General features: G+C 46.8%; 1 protein-coding gene across 2 annotated transcripts in view; it reads left to right on the top strand.

Annotated features, from left to right (window-relative positions):
* The window catches only part of LOC122253988 (transcriptional regulator ovo), a 30423-nt gene extending 9489 nt beyond the window's left edge, over nt 1-20934 (top strand). Inside the window, exons 2-6 of one of the 2 annotated variants that reach the window (XM_086553880.1) lie at nt 15905-16965; nt 17106-17255; nt 17584-17710; nt 17859-18038; nt 18165-20934. In XM_086553880.1, coding sequence (XP_086410006.1) covers nt 15905-16965; nt 17106-17255; nt 17584-17710; nt 17859-18038; nt 18165-18460 — 1814 coding nt within the window. In that variant the 3' untranslated portion in view covers nt 18461-20934. Of the gene's footprint in view, nt 1-15904; nt 16966-17105; nt 17256-17544; nt 17711-17858; nt 18039-18164 lie in introns of both variants that reach the window. The other variant, XM_043017432.2, reaches the window with a different exon arrangement.
* The last annotated feature ends 435 nt before the right edge of the window (nt 20935-21369 follow it).

Raw genomic sequence — 21369 nt, 5'->3', positions numbered from 1 at the left:
ATTATTATTGTTATTGTTGTTATGATCACTAATACTATTATTATTGTTATTGTTGTTATTATCACTAATACTATTATTATTGTTATTTTTATTATTATTATTATTATCTTCATTATTACTAATATTACTATTGCAACTACTGCCGTTGTTAATACTCTGATTATCATCATTCTTACTATTATTCGTTATCATGAGTATTGATACCATTAGTATTCAATTAAGTTTTTTCACTCTTGAGACACAGCTCGTTTCCCAGCCTGAAGATTCATTTCATTTACGACCAAAAACTTCGAGCCAGTTCCGCCGCCCTCTTAACGAGCGCCCGGCAATAAAGACGCGATTCCCTAAGCCTTTTGTTAAGGCCACCAATAAAAAAAAATAAAAAAAAACACAGTCCTGTTAACGGCCACTGTTAACGGCCTCTCGCCCCCTAGCGACCGGACGGGGCAACCTTGACTATAATTGCCCAGAGCAGAAGTGCAACGAACAGTCTCAATGTCACAGTTACTACAGGCGGCGGCTGGTGCGTTTCTCCCGGCGGCGCCCGAAGGCCAACCCCAACCCATCGCCTGAGTAAATGAAGTTTCCGTATTTGTCAGCCAGGCATAATGCTCGCTAAAGAGGGAGAGAGGGGGAGGGAGAGGGAGAGAGAGGGAGAGAGGGAGGGAGAGGGATGGGGAGGGAGGGATGGAGGGAAGGAGGGAGTGGGAGGGAGGGAGAAGGAGAGAATTTGGACTGGTATATTTCGCTCGGGTTGCTGGGTTATTGTTAAGTTCTTTTTCAACTTCTGTCTTCTTTCTCCTCCTCCTCCTCCTCCTCCTCTTTTCTTTTCTTTTTTTATTGAATTTTCTCTCCTTTTGTATATCAATGTACCGATTCCCCGACAGCGTAAGGATATCTTGGTCCCGCAGATCGTTAGTTCCCCCCTCTCTACCCCCCACCCCACCCCCACAACAATAAGATAATAGCAAGCCAGCCAGCACACCGCGCCCGCCCGAGACAGATGGTGGAAATTCTCGCGATTAATCCCTAGGCGGCAACCCCTAAGAGTCCTGGAGGGTAGGGACCTTCCAGACTTCCAGAGTTCCTCATGTGGAACGAACTGGAACGCTCCAACGCCTCAACACCTTCCTCCCACTTGATGGACGCTATGACGCTCCGGCGGAAGGGCCATTCCAGCTTGCGACGCCATCGGAGGCTCTAGCGGGCTCTGGTACAGCGTTCATTTTTCTCTGAAAGCATGAAGGCTTCATTTTGACGCAATTATGAGCGGTACGAACACAACCGCGAGAGAATATTAGCTCGAATGCAAATTTAGACGCAGGGGTGTGTGTGTGTGTGTGTGTGTGTGTGTGTGTGTGTGTGTGTGTGTGTGTGTGTGTGTGTGTGTGTGTGTGTGTGTATGTGTAAGTAGGTAGATAGATAGATAAATAGATAGATAGATAGATGGATATAGATATATACATACACACCCGTCCATCCATGCATAAACACATATGTATAAAATAAAATTAATACACAATATAGATGAAGCTCCCTCTACGTTTAAAGACGACCTTTAACTCTCGCCGCCCACCGAAAACATTCCCCTCACACTCCAGTGCCTAAAAACCCCCTCCCCTCTCCCCCCCAAAAAAAAAATCCACACCGCCCAACTTTGGTATGACTTGCACCCTCGAAGTCCCAGTCGTCTTCCGCACGTCGCCGTCGTCGTCGTCGTCGTCAGGAGGGCTAAGGACGCCTCGTCTTCAACTCCTTCATCCGTGACGTTTAGGGCAAGAGGGTCCTCGTTATTGTTCCCTCGGTCTTTGGGCTTCGAGAAAGGGAGGAAGGATTCAGGGTCAGTCACGGAAGGTAGACGGACACACAGACAGACACACAGATAGATAGATACACATACATACAAACATACGGACGGACGGACAGACAGATAGACACACAGATAGACGGACGGATGGACAGACGGACGTTCTCTAACCGCAACAGCTGCCTTGCTCATGCTCTCCCATTCTCCTTCTCCTCCTCCGTTGTTCTTCCTTCGTCATCAGATTCTTTCTGTTTTTGGGGAGTTTCCACTTTCGAGCGGCGGGCGCGTCTGCTCTTGCGTATTTAGTTGCTCGGGAATCTTGGGAGAGGATTTCTGATGAGATGTACTGGAATGTTCTTCCAAAGGGCGAGATCTTTCATCATTATCGCCATTAGAATTGGTATCATCACTCGTCATCATTACTCTTGTTGTTGTTTGTTATATTTAAGTGAATCTGCATCTTTGTTCTTTTCTTACTCGTCTGTACAGGTTACGACGTGAGATACATCACATCCACCGGGTCCATTGTCTTGTCATTATAATCGTTTACATCTACAACACCGTTAACGAACGCCGCATCAATTTCATCACCGGCTTTCCCATCAACACCCTCATCATCACCACCACCACCACCATGAATCATCACCGTCGTCACCATCACCATCCCCAGTCATTACTACAGACATCAAAGTCCCCATTTCCTCCGCAGTCATTACGTTCACCTCGGTCATAATCACCATCATCTACGCTGCCATTCGTTCCTTCTTCCCTCCTCTTATTTCCCCCATTCTCTCCTTCCCTCTCCTTTAAACCCTTCTGGTTTCCTTCTTTCCTTCCCTCCTCAATCCTTTACTTGCACCCTATGTTTTCTCCCTCCTCCCTTCCCTCCCTCCCTCCAGCTCGCCTCCCTCCTCCCCACACCGTTATGAAGATGGCGCTCTCTCGATAGTCCGTCGGGATCCATTTGACCCTGAAAACCAGGCATCGTGATCTTATGTGGTGCTGTTGACGATCCCCGCAGCACGTCGGGATAGGATGGATGTGACGTGTGGCGTGGTCTTGGGTCTGGAGGAGTGTCTTGCTTGCTTGGTCTTCGGTCTGAAGGAGTGTATTGCCTGCCCTTTGTGATACCGAGAGGGGGAACACCCGATGCTCTACTGCGTCATTTTCATTGCCAAGGCCAAGGCGGCCATGTGACCCAGAGGCGCACCCTTCTCTCGCGCTCTGGATAGTCGATCCGTTCTGCAACATGTTGCGCTCGCATTGTTAGGACTAGGGCGGTTTGGGTCAGGTATTGGACACCTCTCATGACGTCTCTCTCATAGGGTTAAAGAGTACATCCCTGAGGAAGGCGGAATGCAAGAGGGTCCAGGTATACATCAGGATGTAAGAATGAGATTCCACAAAGAAAACGGAGTCAGGTTAGGCAACTTGCCATGTGTAACAGGTTTGTATTGCGACACAGGAGTCTCGTCTCTGTGGAACGCGGGTATAGGAGTGTGGAGCATGTTGCGTGTGGATTCAAGGGTGTGAACTTATGTTGCATGTGGCCGCAGGACCGTGGTACTAAAAATGGTATCATGACTATCGTTTCAACTTCTCCAACGATTTCATTACAACACGTACAAGGAATGCTATGTTAATCATACATTACGTTGCAGATTGCATCACCGTCGTGCAGAAACTACAATAAAAGCTATGAATACCATCATCTATATCCGTTCATCACGCACGCAGACACACACGCGTTCTCTTTCGTTGCATATCAGACTTCCTCCCTCAAATAGATCAAGAGCTGCGCCGTGGACGCCACTGCCAACATAATCATAACATCCATTCGGGTGACATTTCCGATTCCCTCTGACTTATCCGCGTCCATCCATTTATTTATCTGCTGCCTACTCCGACTCTGCGTGACTTTGGCGGTCTACAATGATGCATTTCTGCCACTTTCAGCCGCAGATTTTTTTTTTTTATTATTATTATCTCGTATTGTTGTCACATCCGTCAGTAAAAAGGGTAAAGCAGGAAATTCGTGTGCACTATGGTGGCACAACACACGGAACTAAACAGGAACTAGCGGTGAACAGTTCTCACTCGCGGAAGTTCGTCCCACACTGCCCTTGACTCGGCTTGCAGTTATAACGCGGCTCCGTCTTTATATTATTATAATTTTATATCATAGTCCGGGCTTAAGTGTGTTAGATAAAACAACAATGGGAATGAATTGTCGCGCCGTACAATAACCAGGATCTGCATTATCCAGGGCTGTTGAATTCATCATGCGCTGGAGGTCGTCATGCCTCATTCAAAAATAATAATAATAATAATAATAATAATTTAAAGTTTTCCTCCTCAACCTCATCCCCCCCCCCCTATATAAAAAGGACTCCCACCAAACACCCCAAAATGGTCCTTATCAGCCCGCCGTCCGTGGGGTACAAGAGTCAAGGATGGGGTTGGACTGTGTAATCCTACCGTTGATAGGTGTGCCACATAGGATACTTTTTATAGTCTTTTGGCTCTCTATATGGAGATGTATTCAAATGGATCCTGCAGGATGTTGGCGCCCATACTTCGTACCATTCTCACGGGATGTTTTTTTTTTTTTTTATCAACGTTACTTAACTCTAAAGAACATGTTGCAGGGCGGCTATAGAGTTTCTGGATTAACATAAATGATTGCTCACCATGGAGACAGCTTGAAGGTTTTCCTCACCAATGGTTCATGGAATGACCTCGTTGTGAATGACTAATTAACGTCTCTATGCTGGAGGAGCGAAGCCTCCACCCGCGCGCGTCGTCGTACAAGGAATCCTCGGGAAACACCCTCGTATAAATACTTATGATGCTGTCGTCATGCCCAACCGACCACAGCCTCCGCCATGCACCTGAGATGTTCGTCCTCGACCTCTTGCTTCACGCCCACGCTGCTGCTCGACCTCGACCTATGACTCACGCATCTACATTTCGCTACGTCTACTACTCCACCTTCAGCGCATTCCGACTGTTGGTCTGTCCTCACCGCCAGCCTCATCTCTAGCACACCGAACCCCGAGGAAGCTCCTCCTCTTTCTTCTTCTTCTCTTCTTATTTTGCTTCTTCCTCATCTTCTTCTTCATCCCTATCTTCTTCTTCTCTCTCTCTCTCTTCTCCTCTTATATTCTTATCTCTTTTTCTCTTCTTTTTTCTTCTCTCTTCTCTCCTTCTCCTTCTCTCCTTCCCCTCTTCCATGCTTTCATCTGTCCCTCACATCCAACTCCACCCTCTCCTCCCACCTCCAGCTCCACACCTCTCTCTTGGCTCGTGTATGCAAAGAGAAGTCATTTGCAATCACCCGAACGGCCCTCGCCTGCTAGCCCGAATAACAGAGCACCGTCAGCAACACAGATAAAGACATAGGACCCGCGGATATGGGTTAATGATGAGCTATGCCAGCGGGACCACCTCTTGGCGTACTCCCAAGCCCTTCTGGGACTCTTCCAATGGGCACGTCTACTTCGCCTTCGTCGTCGGGTGTGTTCGGTGGGCAAGTTTTGAAGGCGTCGTTTTGTTGTTGTTGTTGTTGTTGTTTGTTGTTTTTGTTGTTGGTGGTGTAGCCGGCATGAAGATATTATCATTCTGGGGATTAGTTGATGGTCTGCAAACGTGGTCTGCGATTTAAAGAGGAGTCTAAGTCTTGAAATTGAATACTCCCAAATCCACCACCTTCTTCTTCTTTTTACTACCAATCACTTTTTCTTGTCCTCTTCATCGTCCTCCCTCTTGTACTTATATATTTCTTTTCCGAGCTATTAAACACTTTAGCCTTTTTTTATTTTTCATTGCCCACCGTATCCGACCACGCACGGCCAATGCATCAACCCTTGCGGGCATGTGATGCGGCCCTGAACCTTCCTTCAATTAACGCTCTCAACGGTCATACCAGCGTTTCGGCTGTCGCACCAGGCGCATGACGGCATAATTGTACATTAGTGGGGAGGGGGGGAGGGGGAGGAGGCTTCCGTTAGGGGTACTAACTTCGGTTTGGTATAACTGGTTGGTGCACTATTGCTTGTTAGCTTTCACTGATCTTTCGGGGACATTCCTCTCAATGAGGCCAGTAGTGCCAATCAAGAGGTTGTGGAGTTTTCCTTGGTGCAAACAGCATTTGCTTTATCCCATGGGGGGAAGTGGGGTCTATCCTTAGTCACACAAAGACCTTGAGTGAAGGATTGCAGTATACAAGTCGTCGCGGTTGTTGTCCGGCTTATTACTAGGAAAGTCATCTAATTCCAACTGTCAGTTAGATTCTTCGCATTGATGTACTCTCTTTGCGATGCTATTATAGATTCGAATGATAAAATTGTCACCTTCGCAATCAAACTTAAGCAAGTACTTGTTATCGATATTCAATCATCTATCGTTTATTAATCCTTATGATAATTGTTTTCTGACGTCGGCACATAATCATAATTACTTTTCGTTTTAAATAAATTTATAATATATGATATTGTTGCTGTGTGAAACTACCATACAAGGATTTCTCTCTCTCTCCTCTCCTCGCTACTCATTCAATCGATCCAACCATACACAAATCTCAATTCATACATCTCCCCTCCATCTCCCATTCGATCCCTTCCATTCATCCATCCAACCCACCCTCCCCCTCATAGCCTCTCTCTCGTACCATCCAACCTACCCTCCCTCCCCTTAACGGCACCCTTTTCAAATACTCCTTCCATCCCATCCCCCTACCCTCTTGCCTCCCCTTTCCACCTACCAGTCCCATCCTTCCACCCTCCCTTCCCGCCTTCCCTTCCCCCCCCCCCTCCATCCAACCAGCTATCCTAACACCCACCCCTTCTCCCTATCCCTCCCACTCTCTCTCTCCGTCCCTCCATCTCCAGTCTCTCCTTCCTCTCCCTCACCTCGTCCCCTTCCCGCCCTTCCACCCACCTTTCCTATTCCCCCTCCCTCTCTCTCTCCCTCCATCCTTCCATCCATCCTCCTTCCCTTCCCTTCCCTCCCTCCCACCTCTCCCCCCCTCCATTCCAATCCATCAATCCTCCCCCCTCCCATCTCATCACTCTCCCCTTCACTTCCCTCTCCTCCCTCCCCTCCATCCATTCAATCCATCCTTTCTCCGTTCCGTTCATCTATCCATCCTCCTCCTTACCATCCCCTTCCCTTCATCCTCCTTCTTCTTCCTCTCTCTCCATCCATTCTCTCTCTCTAGTACTCTCTCTCTTCTCGCACCGCTCTCTCTCTCTCTTCTTCCTCGTCCAATGCTTCTCTCTCTCTCTCTCTCTCTCTCTCTCTCTCTCTCTCTCTCTCTCTCTCTCTCTCTCTCTCTCTCTCTCTCTCTCTCTCTCTCTCTCTCTCTTTCGCCAACGTCTGTGTCCACGATCTTTGAAATCCAGTGGCGTTTGTCCTCTGTCTTACCAGAGATCCCAATTATGAAAAGGAAAGTTATCTCTAATCATAAAAAATAGTAACAAAATAAAAAAAAAAAAAAATACACAAGCCACTGATACTACACTCCACTCTTCCATTGCATACTATTGCTACAAGGAACCACAAACTTGCCTTTCCACCACCTGCCCTCTTTCCGTTGAGACCGACCGCAAAAGCCGCCTTCTCTTTTTTTTTTTCTTTTCCTCTTCCTCGCTAACGTCTCTTCCCCTTCCCCCTCCCCCTTCCCCCTTCCCCTTCCCCCTTCCCCCTTCCCCTTCCCCCTTCCCCCTTCCCCCTTCCCCCTTCCCCCTTCCCCCTTCCCCTCGCTCTTCGTCCCTTCGACCACGGAAAGTTCTTCCAATAGCGCGGTTAATTATTAGAACGAGAACATTCTGTCTTCCTTTTTTCCTCCTTTTTTTCACTGATCGTTTCAAACATTTTTGTTTTATCTTTTAAAAGGAGGAGGGAGATTACCCCCACCCCCCTGCCCATCCCACCCCCGCTCAAAATTGAAATAAATCAATAAATAAAACGATTTATAGAATTGATTCCGAGATCGATGTCTTCGACCATGCACCCCCCCTCCCTCCCTCCCCACCGATCGCCCGGGCTTAACGGTGCCAACATGTTATCACACATGCAAGAGGGGGGACCGCGATGTAGATGAGGGAATGGATGAGGAGACCCGTGTATACCGTGCGTGAGGTGGAGACACAATGCATGAGGACTCGGAACTCATAAAGATGTGTGTAGATGAGGGTCTATGAAGATGAATTGGGCGTTTGGGAGCGAAAGGGGTTGAGTAATGAGGCGGCGAAGAGAGGGGATGGGGGAGGGAGAGGAGGAGGGGGAGGGAGGGGGTCCAGCGAGAGGGTGTGAGGCATGGATCATGAGGATGTATGAGGCGAAGACCGTACGTTTGGACAACTTCCTCCCCGAATACCGGTAGCATCGCTGCACAACAGGTGTAGCTACGGAAAGCCAATGCATGACTGCACAGTCAAACGGGACGCTGAACACAGAAATTGGAACTTTAGGTTGGGGAGACGAACGAGATTCAGAATGATTCACACGGCGAGCGAACACGTCGGTCATTCCCACCTGTTCCTTGTTCTGGGATCGTGATTAACTCTGCAAGTAGATACTGAACGATGTATAGTGGAAGTGCCATTGCCTTTACACAATGTGTCGAAATGATTGGGACGACGACTGAATACTTTTGCTTTTTCCCAGCGGTGATTCGCCCTCTTCGTGTACGTTAGCTCCGCTTATGAATTTGTCTCCGTTGAAGTCATATTCTTTGACTTTTTTCAGACGCATTTCGTATTATTTCAAGTTATTTACTCTGTGTATCAGCAATACAGTTTATCCCTCCAAAGAACAAGCCAAGTATAGTCCAAAAAAATTGTATTTAATCGCCAAAGTCGTACTCGTCCTCAAGAAACCTCAGCGAACGTAATTCCTCGGGAAACGCAGAATGTTTCACTCAGGTGTTCCCAAGGTGACCTTCACGGGCCGCCTCGGGCGCTTTTGGCCGAAGTCAGTGTTCTTGTGATTCCACGCAGTTTCCAGCAGTAACAGTGTTTCCAATGGCGAGCCGGCTGGTTTGTTGTTTTTATTTTGCTGCCAACCATAAACTACTGCTGGCGTCGGTGGTCATTTTTGCGGCGGCTCGCTATGGCAAGAAGAGCTTGGGACGATATCGCTCAGCTGTCAATACGGAGACGTCGACTCTGTCTTTCGGGGGGTTTCCACGGGCGAACGAGCGCCTTCCGAAAGCGCACAGGCAAGAGGGGTTTATACTGTTAGCAGACGACGTTGATGAGGTATATAATGTTGCACTGGAAGCCATTGCAGCAGCAGGTACAACCGCCCCGGGCTCGAACACCTCCTGCACTAGTTGGTCCAGCTGCACTTCAAAAAAAGGGCAAAACCGTTGTTGCTGCTGCCATTACGTCCTTTCCACCTTCCAGACTCAAGACTTTTCTTCTTAATCTCTGCTGCTTTGGAGTTTACACGTGGCGTTATCTTCATGCAATAAATGGAATGGTTTAGAAGGTTATTGCACGATGTTCTGTTATCATGATTATCTAACGAGAACGTGGAGATTTTTGCCTGGAGATTTCAACGCAGGATAAGTGCCGATCTCGGTTACCGGGGCATATATTTTTTTTACAGCATTATTCCAGATACCGCAAGGCATATACTGATGCCCTATATTTCCACAGCTTTGTTGACATGTGTTATTTGAATAATGATAGCTATAATTACCAAAAAAATATGCATTTGATAGACGATCTTCAACATTGATATCTAGTCTCTCCATTTATTTATCGATCCATCTATTTATTTATCTATCTCTTCAACAACTCATCTGTTAATTCATCCATCTTTCTATCCTTCTAATTTCTGACCAATCATCCTTCCTTACTCACTTACACGAGCTTTAAGAGGAATCGAAACCCTTAAGAGACTGAGAGATCTAAGCGTATCTGACGCGTCGCTCTATGGGTGTCAGCGCCACAAAGGAGAAGGGGGGATCCGGCACTACGGACAAAAGAGCATCGCACACTTCGTGGAAACTGTTCACGCCCGCTGATTTATGTGCAGGACGTGGTGCGCGTAGATTGGATTCGCTTCCACATTTGATTTCATTTCGTCTATAGCCGAACAAAAAATGGCGTGACTTTGGATTCGATTGCGCTTCCCGAGATTCTTCTTATACCTAAACTTTGCTGACTCACGACGCATGTCAACGCTTGGGTGAGATTTCGTGCTTTAAATACTCGAAGGCGGATTAAAAACGCTTTATTTTCGAATACACCGAGAAAAGAAATAGGAAGGGAAAATAAGGGTACTGACTCGTGGAAATCAATGTTCCCGAACGGTGAATGACGAAATAAGTTTGGGATATATATATGAAGGTAATCCGCGTGAATATTCATCCGAATAGACGAAGTGGAAACAGGCCTATCACCCAAGGACACTTTCTTTTTCTCTCTTCTCCATGCAGTACACAACGGACCTAAAAAAACATATCTTGTTCTTTTAAATTTCACAAACGGTCCTTTCTCGTTGTTTTCTTAATCACTTTAATTACTCATTTCAAGTTTGAATTTAAACCTGAAAACAGTTAGCATGCAAGCACCTGGTACAAAACTTGATAACAATGGGCCTTGCGGTGCTGACTCTGGGCTTATGTAACCTTGGATAAGATAATCAGCCGGGTAATAACAAACCTTGATCGGTTATTACGAGAGGAGCATCCATAAATATATTTTGAAAATATATTTCACAAGTTTATGACAGCATTATTTAACGGACGTCAAAAGTCCGAAAATTAGTGGACTACGAGCGTAATAACATGGCGCCATTTTCTGTATTTTGTCTCATTTAATGGCAACAACAACAACAAAAAAACGAAAACAAGATAGACGCACAGTGCGGGTTCGCAAAACAAAAACAAAAACCGAAGCGAGAAATCCGTGAACAGGGTGCTGATGTACACAAGTGGAATGACAAATACTCGATTCACGTCATGCTTGTATGAGAGGATGTCCGTATAAACCTTTGAATAGAAACATCCGCTCGAAGCCATTGTTTGTCGCCGTTGCCGCAGGAGGGGGGGGGGGAAGGGAGCCGGCGATAGAAACGAGGGTTACGGAGACAAATTATTTTTTTATTTTTTTAAAAAGTGAAAAATAGAAACTCGCGGAGAGTAAAAAGAGATTCGTTCTATAGCCAAACGCAAGCAGATGTCCGGGTTCTTGCCAAACACGCCTTGGCAATGCTTGACTGCGGGCGGTTCGAGCAAGGTCTCTGTCACCGCTGCCGAGGGTTCAAGGCCACGCCGCAACCTACGGTATTACTGCCACCGCCACGGGTTTGTGGTGGCAGGCGCGGGTGGCAGGCCTTTTTACCTGTTGGCAGAGCGTAGGCATTGGTATTTTATAGGGGTGGAGAGTTTGATCGAATGCTGGGCTATGCCGTTAGGTCGTAAATCCATTGGAGGAATAAAGTGTTTAGAGACTTATTGGAGGTAGGTGTTCGCGACTCGCAAGTAGTGTCGCCATCGTCAGTAATGATTCGCCGCCAGTATGAGCCGGGATAATGACGTTGCCGTAATGATAACCGGTTTGACGATCCCGCCATCCCGGTAAGCGTCGACATGGCTGCCATCCGCGCTCGATCGTCACGCGCTTCGGGTCCTCCGGCGGCAGTTACGGCGAATTCGGGCGCCGTTTGGGTTAAATGGCCACTCCGCTGACGGCGCTCACGGACATCGGCAGCAGCACCGCCAACGACGGTCATGGCCAGTGGATGGAATGATTCGGGTCTTTCGCTTTTCTTCTCGCTCTCTCTCTCTCTCTCTCTCTCTCTCTCTCTATCTATCTATCTATCTATCTATTTCTATCTATCTATCTTTCTCTCTTTCTATCTCTCTCTCTCTCTTATTCTCCCTCTCCCTCTCCCTCCCCTCCTCTCTCTCTCTCCTCCCCCCTCCTCTCTCTCTTTCCCATCCTCCCTTCCTCCCTCTCTATTCTCCCTCCTTCTCTCCTCCTCCTCCTCTTCTATCTCTATCCTCTCTCTATCTCCCTCCCTCTCTCTCTCCCTCTCCCCTTCCCTTCACCCTCTTTCCGTGGTGATGATAACCGATCATTTTTCGCGGATGCAATTAGACATGACAGGTGTAATGAGCACATGAGAAGTGATTGCAACCAAGTGCCGGCGATTCCGATGATGAGAACCCATCAGGGAGATGGTTGCAGCGAGACGAATGGTGATGCTGATGGGGAAGATGTTGGGGGGGGGGGGGTAAGGGAGAAGGGAGGGGGAGAGAGAGAGAGGGAGCGGGGGAGGGAGAGAAAGAGGGAACGGGGGAGGGAGAGAGAGGGAGGAAGGAGGAGGGAGAGAGAGGGAGGAAGGGGGAGGGAGAGAAAGAGGGAGGAAGGGGGAGAGAGAGAAAAGGGAAAAAAGAGAATGTAAAGATAGGAGGGAAGAGAACAGGTTTTGGCAAACTGTCCAACGGCCAAAAACGGCACTAAATCATGTAATTTGTAAATATTTTATGAAATAGATGTCGCGTTTCGATTTAATAGGTTCCGCTACCCAAAAAAATAAGTGTTAAAAGCGACATTAAAACGACATATAGAAGAGTCGACATGACCAGACCAAATGCAAGCGCGCAATATGCAATCAGTCAGCAATGTGTAACTTCCGGTCAGACCTTTTATTATGCAAAACCGTGAAATTTTGCCAAAACCCGGTGACCCTGAGTTAAGTGGGAGCTGAGGGGGGTTGGGTGGGGGGGTAGAGGTAGCTATACAGGAAGGGGGTTGGGGGAGAAGAGGGGCGAGGGTGCTAGGAAGGGAATGGGAGGGGGGGAGAGGGGAGATGGTGGTAGTAGTTAGGGAGGGGGAGGGGAGGAGGATACGGGGGGGTCTCCTCCGATAAGCAACGTTATATAAGCTGGCGGAAAAACAAGCGTTCAGCATGCACTACGCCCCACGGTACGACCCCCCATCACGCTAGTTTGGTTCTCGTGCATGACCACTGCATGAACCCCCACCCTGGTTGAACAATCCCTCGCTCTTTTGTATTCATTATTTAAAGCTCCTGGACTTAACATTATTCCATCCGGTTTCGTGTTCACTGTCGGTCAAAAAATCATACATTACGTAAATACGAGAGCGCTCTACACCTCACGCGCGTAATAATTCGATAAGCAATAATAATCAATTCACGAAATAATCAGGATATTTAAAGTGTTTATTTGAAAAAATATATTAAAAAAGGGGGGAACACGAAAAAAAAGATAAGAAATTATGAGATAGTGAGGGAAAAAATAAAGTTTTTTTTTATTTATTTGTAGTGCATAGACGTACACACGTAAGTGAGGAACACAATCAACTATTGGCAACGATTTAGGTGAATGAAGCCGGTCGAACTTGTAGTAAAACAACACGTGAGCTCCCCTGTTCCCCCTCTTTCCCCCCTCCTCCCCTCACCTTCCTTCTCTTTCTCTCTCTCTCTCCTCTCTCTTTGCCTTTTATTTGTATTCCTTTCTCTTCTTCTTTCATCTCTCTCTCTTTATCTCTCTCTTCCTTCTGTCTCTCTTTCTTCCTTCTCTCTCTCTCTCTCTCTCTCTCTCTCTCTCTCTCTCTCTCTCTCTCTCTCTCTCTCTCTCTCTCTCTCTCCCTCTCTCTCTCTCTCTCTCTCTCTCCCCTCTCATCTCTCTCTCTCTCTCTCCATTCATCCTCTCTCCTTCCCTCTCGCCTCTCTCTTTCTCCTCTCTCTCTCTCTCTCTCTCCTCTCTCTTCTCTCCCCTCATCTTCCCTCCTTCTCCCTCTCCCCCTTTCCCCTCCACTACATCCCGTTATCAGAAGTCATACACGCATAGCTTTTTCTTCCCTCGCACATATTCAACTGGTGAAGACAGAAGAAAGACAAGCAAATAAGGAGAAAGAGGGGAAAGGAACGAAAAGGGAAGGGAGGAGAAGAAGGAAAACTCTTTTTGGTCTCTTAAATCAAAAAAAAATTATCAAAAATAAAATGAACGGAACTACTGCGAAGCGAGAGAGAGAGAGAGAGAGAGAGAGAGAGAGAGAGAGAGAGAGAGAGAGAGAGAGAGAGAGAGAGGGAGAGAGAAAGAGAGAGAGAAGAGAGAGAGAAGAGAGAGAGAGAGAAAGAGAGAGAGAGAGAGAGAATGAGAGAGAGAGAGAGAGAGAAGCAGATTCGTGTGTCGGTGTTTGGTTGTCTCGCCTTGCCACTTCCTCTCTGGGCGAGACGCGGAAGTGAGTAGCGGAGGTCTCGATGCTACTCCCACAGATGGCGTCCGTCACGGTGCTCGTCTCTCTCTCTATCTCTCTCTCTCTCACTCTCTCTCTCGCTCTCTCTCTCTCTCTCTCTCTCTCTCTCTCTCTCTCTCTCTCTCTCTCTCTCTCTCTCTCTCTCTCTCTCTGTTTGTATGTCTTATTTAAATATCAATTAATCTGTTTGTCTATCTATCTATCAGTCTATCTATCTATCTATTTATCTATCTATCTATCTATCTATAATCTACCATCGTGGTACCCCTATTCCTTTCTCCCGCTCTCCTTCTATTTCCCTCCCTCTCTCCCTCCTTCCCTCCCTCACTCACTTTCCCTCTATCACCACTTCTACTCTCACACACACCCCCCCTCCACATCCCAAACCTTCTCCCCCCTCCCCTCCCCCCATCTGGAGACGTTCATATCCGACGCCTGTGAAATCCGACCGCGCATGTCGAACGAACGACCGCCTCAATTTCACGACATTTTCCTTCTTCCCGACAAGACATTTTTTTTCGTCGTCGTTTCCCGCCATTTCCGGAAAACCTTTGGGGTGTCTTGTCAATTTCTGGCCGCCATTTTTAAAGGGCGAGGCATTTTCCCTGACGTCATGCCCGGCCGGAACAATGTCGTTGATTTTTTTGGCTTGTTCATTCTGGCATTTCTCGAGTTTGAAAACAATGCAAGAAAAAGGAAAAAGAAAAATGAAAAATGCATGCATGTATGTATTTTTCTTTGGTATGCAATACACCTGGTACAGCATACGATACGTGTTATTATGGATACAGTCATCGTAGCATATGGTGTTGCGTGTGTGTGTGTGTGTGTGTGTGTGGGTGGGTGGGTGTGTGTGTGTGTGTGTGTGTGTGTGTGGGTGTGTGTGTGTTTGTGAACGTATGTATATAAGCGGTTCTAAGACTACGCCATCTCTCTCTCTCTCTCTCTCTTTCAACAATTCCATTATGACATTCCTAATCCCGACCTGAAAACGCTCAAGTCACTGGTACAATGAAGTAACCTCACCTAAGGTCACAGGAAAGGTGTTGGGTCAAATCCCTCGGGGAAAGCGAAAGACAAAGGGCTAAGGGAGTGGGGGTAGGGAGGGGGGAAGGGAGAATTAGACTGCGATATGAAATCCCGAATATGATTCCCAGTAATATTATCAGTGAAACATAATGTATATAATGTATATGTATATATATATATATATATATATATATATATATATATATATATATATATATATATATATATATATATTATGACGATGTTCAGTAAATCTATTTTTTTATTCAGTAAACAGAGTACTCAATAGCACTATCTTTTGGTTGATTCATAACGTTATACAGAACATATTAAAAATTCCCTTGTTCTTTCTCACGTGTTCTAAGCGGGTTATAAGGGGACTCAGGTATGACTCAGTGACCTGCTAATGGGACGAGGGACAGACCTTGGGTCAGGTCAAGTTGGGTCAATCTGCATAAGCCCGGGGCACGTGAATTTCAGGTACTAATGATCCTGAATGAGTTTGTGATATCAGTATTGATAATAATAGTATTGACATTTCTTTTGCATATGGAGAGACGATCATTATTTACCGTTGCATCGAATTTAAAAGATTTATTTTGGGGTATGAAATGAGTCCAAAAATCTCTTGAGTTTGATTTTATCTACCTTTAGATTTTTTTAAAGATTGTTTGACCTTATATGTTCTAATATTATCTCATAAGAATAATCAACAGCTAATTATGTTTATTTTGTGACATCTTTTATTTCTATAATGTTTCCACAAACAAGAACATGTGAATCATACCGCCATGTCCTAACGTGTGTTGCTCGTTCCTTCCAGATGAGGAGACGTGCTACTGGCGAGATGACGCGCGCGCAGCCAGTCCCGGCCGCCTGGACTCCGCCGCGGAGGCTCCCCGCCGCACATTACCTCCCATCAGCCGCATTCTCCCCAGGCCTCTCGTGGGGCGCTCCCGCTCCCCCTCCATGCCCGTCTCCGACATGCTGTGCCCCCCGCAGGAGACGCCCCTGGACTGCCACGTCCCCCGCCGCTCCGTGTCCCCCCGCCTCCCCCCATTCTCCGACGTCAGGCGCCACCAGCGCGCACCCTCCCCCATGGAGTACGACCACCGGCCGTCGCGCTACCACGACGACCACGCCCTCCCCTACGACCTGACCACGCGCAGGTCGCGGTCCCCCAGAACGATCTCTCCGCAGTCCCTCCCGCCGGTGCTGGCGTCCATGCGCCTGCGCGAGTGCACGAACGCCGAGGACGGCGGCGGCCAGGGCAGCGGCGGCGGCCCGCCCCCCAGCCAGCACGGCAGCAGCTCCGGCGGCGGATACATGGACACGTCGCAGACCTCGCTCGCGTTCTTCGGATCTCTGGGCCTGGGCGGCGACAAGGGCGGCCTCGGCGGCGCTGACGGAGGCGGCGGCGGCGGCCAAATGCCCTCCGGCATCTCCAGCATAGAGAGCGCCTCGCAGCCCCCGCCTCTGCCCTCCCCCATCGAGCCGCACGTGTACTCCCTGCCCGAGCACTGCCGCAGCATCCCCCTCACCGCCAGCGACACCTCCCCCGCCTTCCCCGCGCCCTCGCACTTCAGGGAGAAGCACCTGCAACACATCCAGCAGCAGCAGCAGCAACACCAGCTACAGCAACACCAACATCAGCATCAGCATCAACACCAACACCAACAGTCATTGCAGCTACAGTTCCAACAGCAACAAATGCAGACGCAGACACAGACGCAGACGCAGTACACTGTGCCCGTCCCCTCTCCGTCGCCGCTGCCTGTGTCCCCGCCCCTCAGCAGCGCCACGTCCCCCCTCACCATCGCCACGACGACCCTCCGCTCCCCTCCCGAGGCGCAGACCTACGAGCCCCTCACCACGCAGACACAGGTAAGGCCCGGCCAACGCTCTCTCTCAGTTCCCTCGAAGACAATGATGGAAAAGGGAAACTTGCCTCACACTGTTTATTCTTATCTCGTCTCCCAATGCTCTTCATATCTTTACTCACATTTCCCTGTCTTCGGCTCCAGGTTCCGCTCGTGTCGTCGACGGATCTCCAGAGCGGCTGGAACGAGCGGTCGCCAACGTCGCCCCAGTATCAGACAAACTACGCCAGCCGACCTTCCCCCGGAGGCAGTTCCATCATGGACGCCTCTTCCCCGCCGCTGCATGACATACAGGTAAGCCCCGCTTCTCAGCACGCACCGCCCACACCTGTTGTACAGCGGCGATTGTCGTATACTTTTTTTTTTTTTTTTGGTTACGCTACCCTCCCCCACCCCTCCCCAAACCTGCACCGCTTTGTTTTATTATTTACATATAGTCACTTTAGATTTTTTTTTCTATTTATTTTTTTTATCTGTACGAATACTCGAAAAAATCAGTCAGTCTTGAACTTAGTCACTATTCACTTAAAAGAGTCACTCGGTGTTCCACCATTGAGGTTTTGCCCCTCCTCCCTTCCCCCAGCATGAAGTGCCGCTTCAGGTTCGAGTGTCCATATTGCAGCAACGCCTGGGACTTCCGGAGGACACGCCCCTCGAGTTCGTCAACGGAGGTCACGGCATCAAGAACCCCCTGGCGCCCCCGACTGACACCACGCGGCAGGACGTCAACGAGAAGCTGCCACCACCAGGTACGATTGCGCCCCTTCGTCTTGGACACAGATTGTGGAGATTTTTTTTCCGACTTGTATGAATAGACTCTCCATAACGCTTTTTTATCATTATCACTATTTTCTTTCTGGTAGACATTTTCTCCAACGTTCTTCCTCTCTTTTACAGTCATTGAAGACGATAGCAGCAAGTTCATGTGCCGCGTGTGCTCGAAGACCTTCAGCTTGCAGAGGCTCCTGAACCGCCACATGAAGTGCCACTCGGACGTCAAGCGATACCTGTGCACCTTCTGCGGCAAAGGCTTCAACGACACTTTCGATCTCAAACGCCACACCAGAACTCACACTGGTAAGTCGCTTTGAAAAAGTGCAGGAAACTGTAGGAAGATATTGGAAACAGTATAAATAATACATACATACATGCACCTTTCCCCTTGTGAAGAAATAACACACGTCTTCCTTCTCCTTGTTGCAGGTGTGCGGCCATACAAGTGCAACCTGTGCGAGAAGTCGTTCACGCAGCGCTGCTCCCTGGAGTCCCACTGCCTCAAGGTCCACGGCGTCCAGCACAGCTACGCCTACAAGGAGCGCCGTTCCAAGGTCTACGTGTGCGAGGAGTGTGGCCACACCACCGGCGAGCCCGAGTGCCACTACATTCACCTCAAGGACAACCACCCCTACAGCCCCGCCCTCCTCAAGTTCTACGACAAGAGGCACTTCAAGTTCAACAACTCCAACTTCACAAACGTGCTCCTTATGAGTCAAACATAGGCGTTAAACTAGGTTGAGAGAGAATGTGTGATGTTGATATGTAACTTTATGTTAGATGCTTGTAAAGTCAGCCTATCCTTCCGGGGGGCCTTTGGATACAAGGAGCCGTGGCTCTTCTTTAGCCTGAGAGGTGAGCCGAGAACCACGGCGCCACGAGCCACGCAGGACGCACGAGCCAAGGACACCACTGCCTCGCTGGCACACTTCTGACGGTCGACGGCCGATCCAGAACGAGCCAGAGTCAGCTGTTGGGTTTCTGCCAGGGACTCGATCCTCTGGTGCTGACTAATCACATGATGCTTTGAGCCCAGAGTTCTTTGGACGCTATATCCAGCAGATATCTTTTTCCGAGAGACATTAAACAATATACCTCGCTGGTTACTGCGTGGTGCGTATTTTTGTATTCTGCTTGACAAAAACATTTAAGGCATTATTAAATAATCATATGTAGATATATTTGATCGTGGAAAGTTCATAACTTTTCTCTAGATGTCATTTTTGTGTCTATAATACAAGTTTATCAGCCTTGGTGTTTACGTGTAGGCTGTATGAAACAGAATATGCGGATGACAAGATAAATGTAAGACACGACGTAGTTTCTGGCACTACAAGTGTCTAGGTTTAATGTGGATTCGTTGCAATATAGATTTTAAGATATTGCTGAACCAATGACAGTCAGACTGCATCGACTTCTTATAATGATGCCGTGCAGTCTTGCCTATGTCTATAGACTTCTTATTGCTATACTTCCTCTATATACTGAACAAAAGAATATATCATCCTCTTCGCATACCTTCCATTATTTTATATCAAATCGAAAAAAAAACAAGAAAATGATACTCTCATTTTAGCATGATATTGATCTCCGTTCTAACCCATGGGCATTAGCGGAACATGGTGCTCCTCCAGTAATGAAACAAACACCTACCAATGATATTTACCTCAATAGCCTCAGAGGTCCGTCCCAGCAAACCGGGCTGCGGTGGTCAGAGGGTAATTATTATTATTATTATTATTATTATTATCTCTTTCTCTCTCTTGTAATCTCTCTTTCCGTAAACGAAAGCATGAAAGAAAAACGTTTCGTAGACGAACGTTGTCCTTTTTTAGTGATTTTCCTATGCACAGACGGTAGGCAATTACCTTTTTTTTCTACGATAATGTTAGATTTTAGTGATCTTTTTTTACCGTATAAAAATGTTTCAAAAAAAGAGCTGGGTAGATTTTTTTTTTTACAAAACAAGGTGCGATCCTCTGTCAATACACCATGGTAGGCAGTCGCAATACGAAGTGATAATAGTCTGTAGTCGATTTACATTAGGTGATCAGATCATGTGGTGACTCTACCGGTGAAGTACAATGACTGAAGTGTAAATAAGTGTGTATATAGTGATCTTTAGTGTGGTATTTTTTATATATATATGGCGCAAGCTTATCTTCTGCAGAGAGAGAGAGAACAAAAAAATAGATAAATAAAATGCTTAGGTGGGCTGTGCTCCCGAGTGACGTCACGGCGCCAACCGCTGAGGGCGAAAGATTAACCTGAATCGTATATATTATTGATCGAGACATAAAGGAGAACTGGAAGACTTCAATTTTTTTTTTTTCGTCTAATTTATGGATACAAATGCTGTAACTGGTATGATTAAGGTCAAGATTTCTAAGACTGTTTTTACTTGATTTGTGATAGTTATTTTCTCTTAATGATACCATGATAGACAAATAAATGTTAGCTGTTGATTATTAGTCAAGATTTTGTTCGTTACAATTCTTTTGGCATTACCTATGTCTCATGCATACATGTTTTTGATGTAAATGATGTCGACTGATTAATGATGAGAGAGTAATTCTGGAATAGCACCACAATACACTGTGACACTTTATCTTGCAATGATAAGGTGTGACGTTATCTGTCACCATGGTAACGCGTGTGACACATGTGAGGTGCCGCGTCGAGGCCTAACTCTTGAATGGTAACACTGAATCATAATAATTGATAACACTGAGCCAAATCATTGGTAACACTGAGCACATGTCACTGATTGATATGTGATAATTCAAATATAACGTTCTTTGTTGTAAAAGGCGCGCAGGAACTTGTCTAATGATCTACCACTGGAGGGTTTGGCACTCGCTTGGCATCACTGCACCTGTTGCTTAGTGGCTGTTAAACTATATGTTGCAAGTATTAGATAGGATCACTGTAATAAACGTGTTGCATTGCACTGCTGGTCTTCCCATTCACTGATCATGGTGGGCTTGTTTTTTTTGTGTAATAACATCTTTGCCTTTTACGGGTTGCAGTTAATGTTATTTTACTTCCTCTATGAGTTTATTTATGACCTACACAGACGCAGTCACATATTTTATATTTTTAAATATATGTCTCCCATTTGTTTCCTCGTGAACGAATTCCCTTCCTCTATCATATATGTATATATTTGAAACTTAAGATAATAAATCGTTTTTGGAAAGATGTACTTCTTTTACTCGACCCGCATGTTTGTTTACCTTTTGACACAGTGTTGCCAAATCTCCAAGGCTGGAAAATGAGGCTCGTTGTGGCTACAATGACGCCCTAAGGATATGGCACCTTTTAATTAGTAGAATGAAAAGATCGTATCAGAATGACAGAAGAATGCAATTAGTGATAAATGGCACAAGACAGATGTGAATAACACCTTTGTTCTAAGGTGCATTGTTCTTACTTAATGCCGTTTCCAGTGAAATTTACGAACCGGGATCTGCTATTATAGACTTCAAAATATAATTAAGACATCCACGTGGGATATTTTCTTTTACTTAAACAAAACAATCCGGGAACTTCGTAATGAGAATCCACAGTGTTCCTTAAACCATTTCCTTTTAAAATAAAATAAATTAACCAAGTTATGGAATATGATATTTGT

The sequence above is a fragment of the Penaeus japonicus genome, unplaced genomic scaffold, assembly GCF_977035675.1.
Source record: "Penaeus japonicus unplaced genomic scaffold, GWHDUDI00000001_assembly GWHDUDI00000029, whole genome shotgun sequence".
NCBI classification, from domain to species: domain Eukaryota; kingdom Metazoa; phylum Arthropoda; class Malacostraca; order Decapoda; family Penaeidae; genus Penaeus; species Penaeus japonicus.
This window is presented reverse-complemented; position numbering and strand designations above follow the sequence as displayed.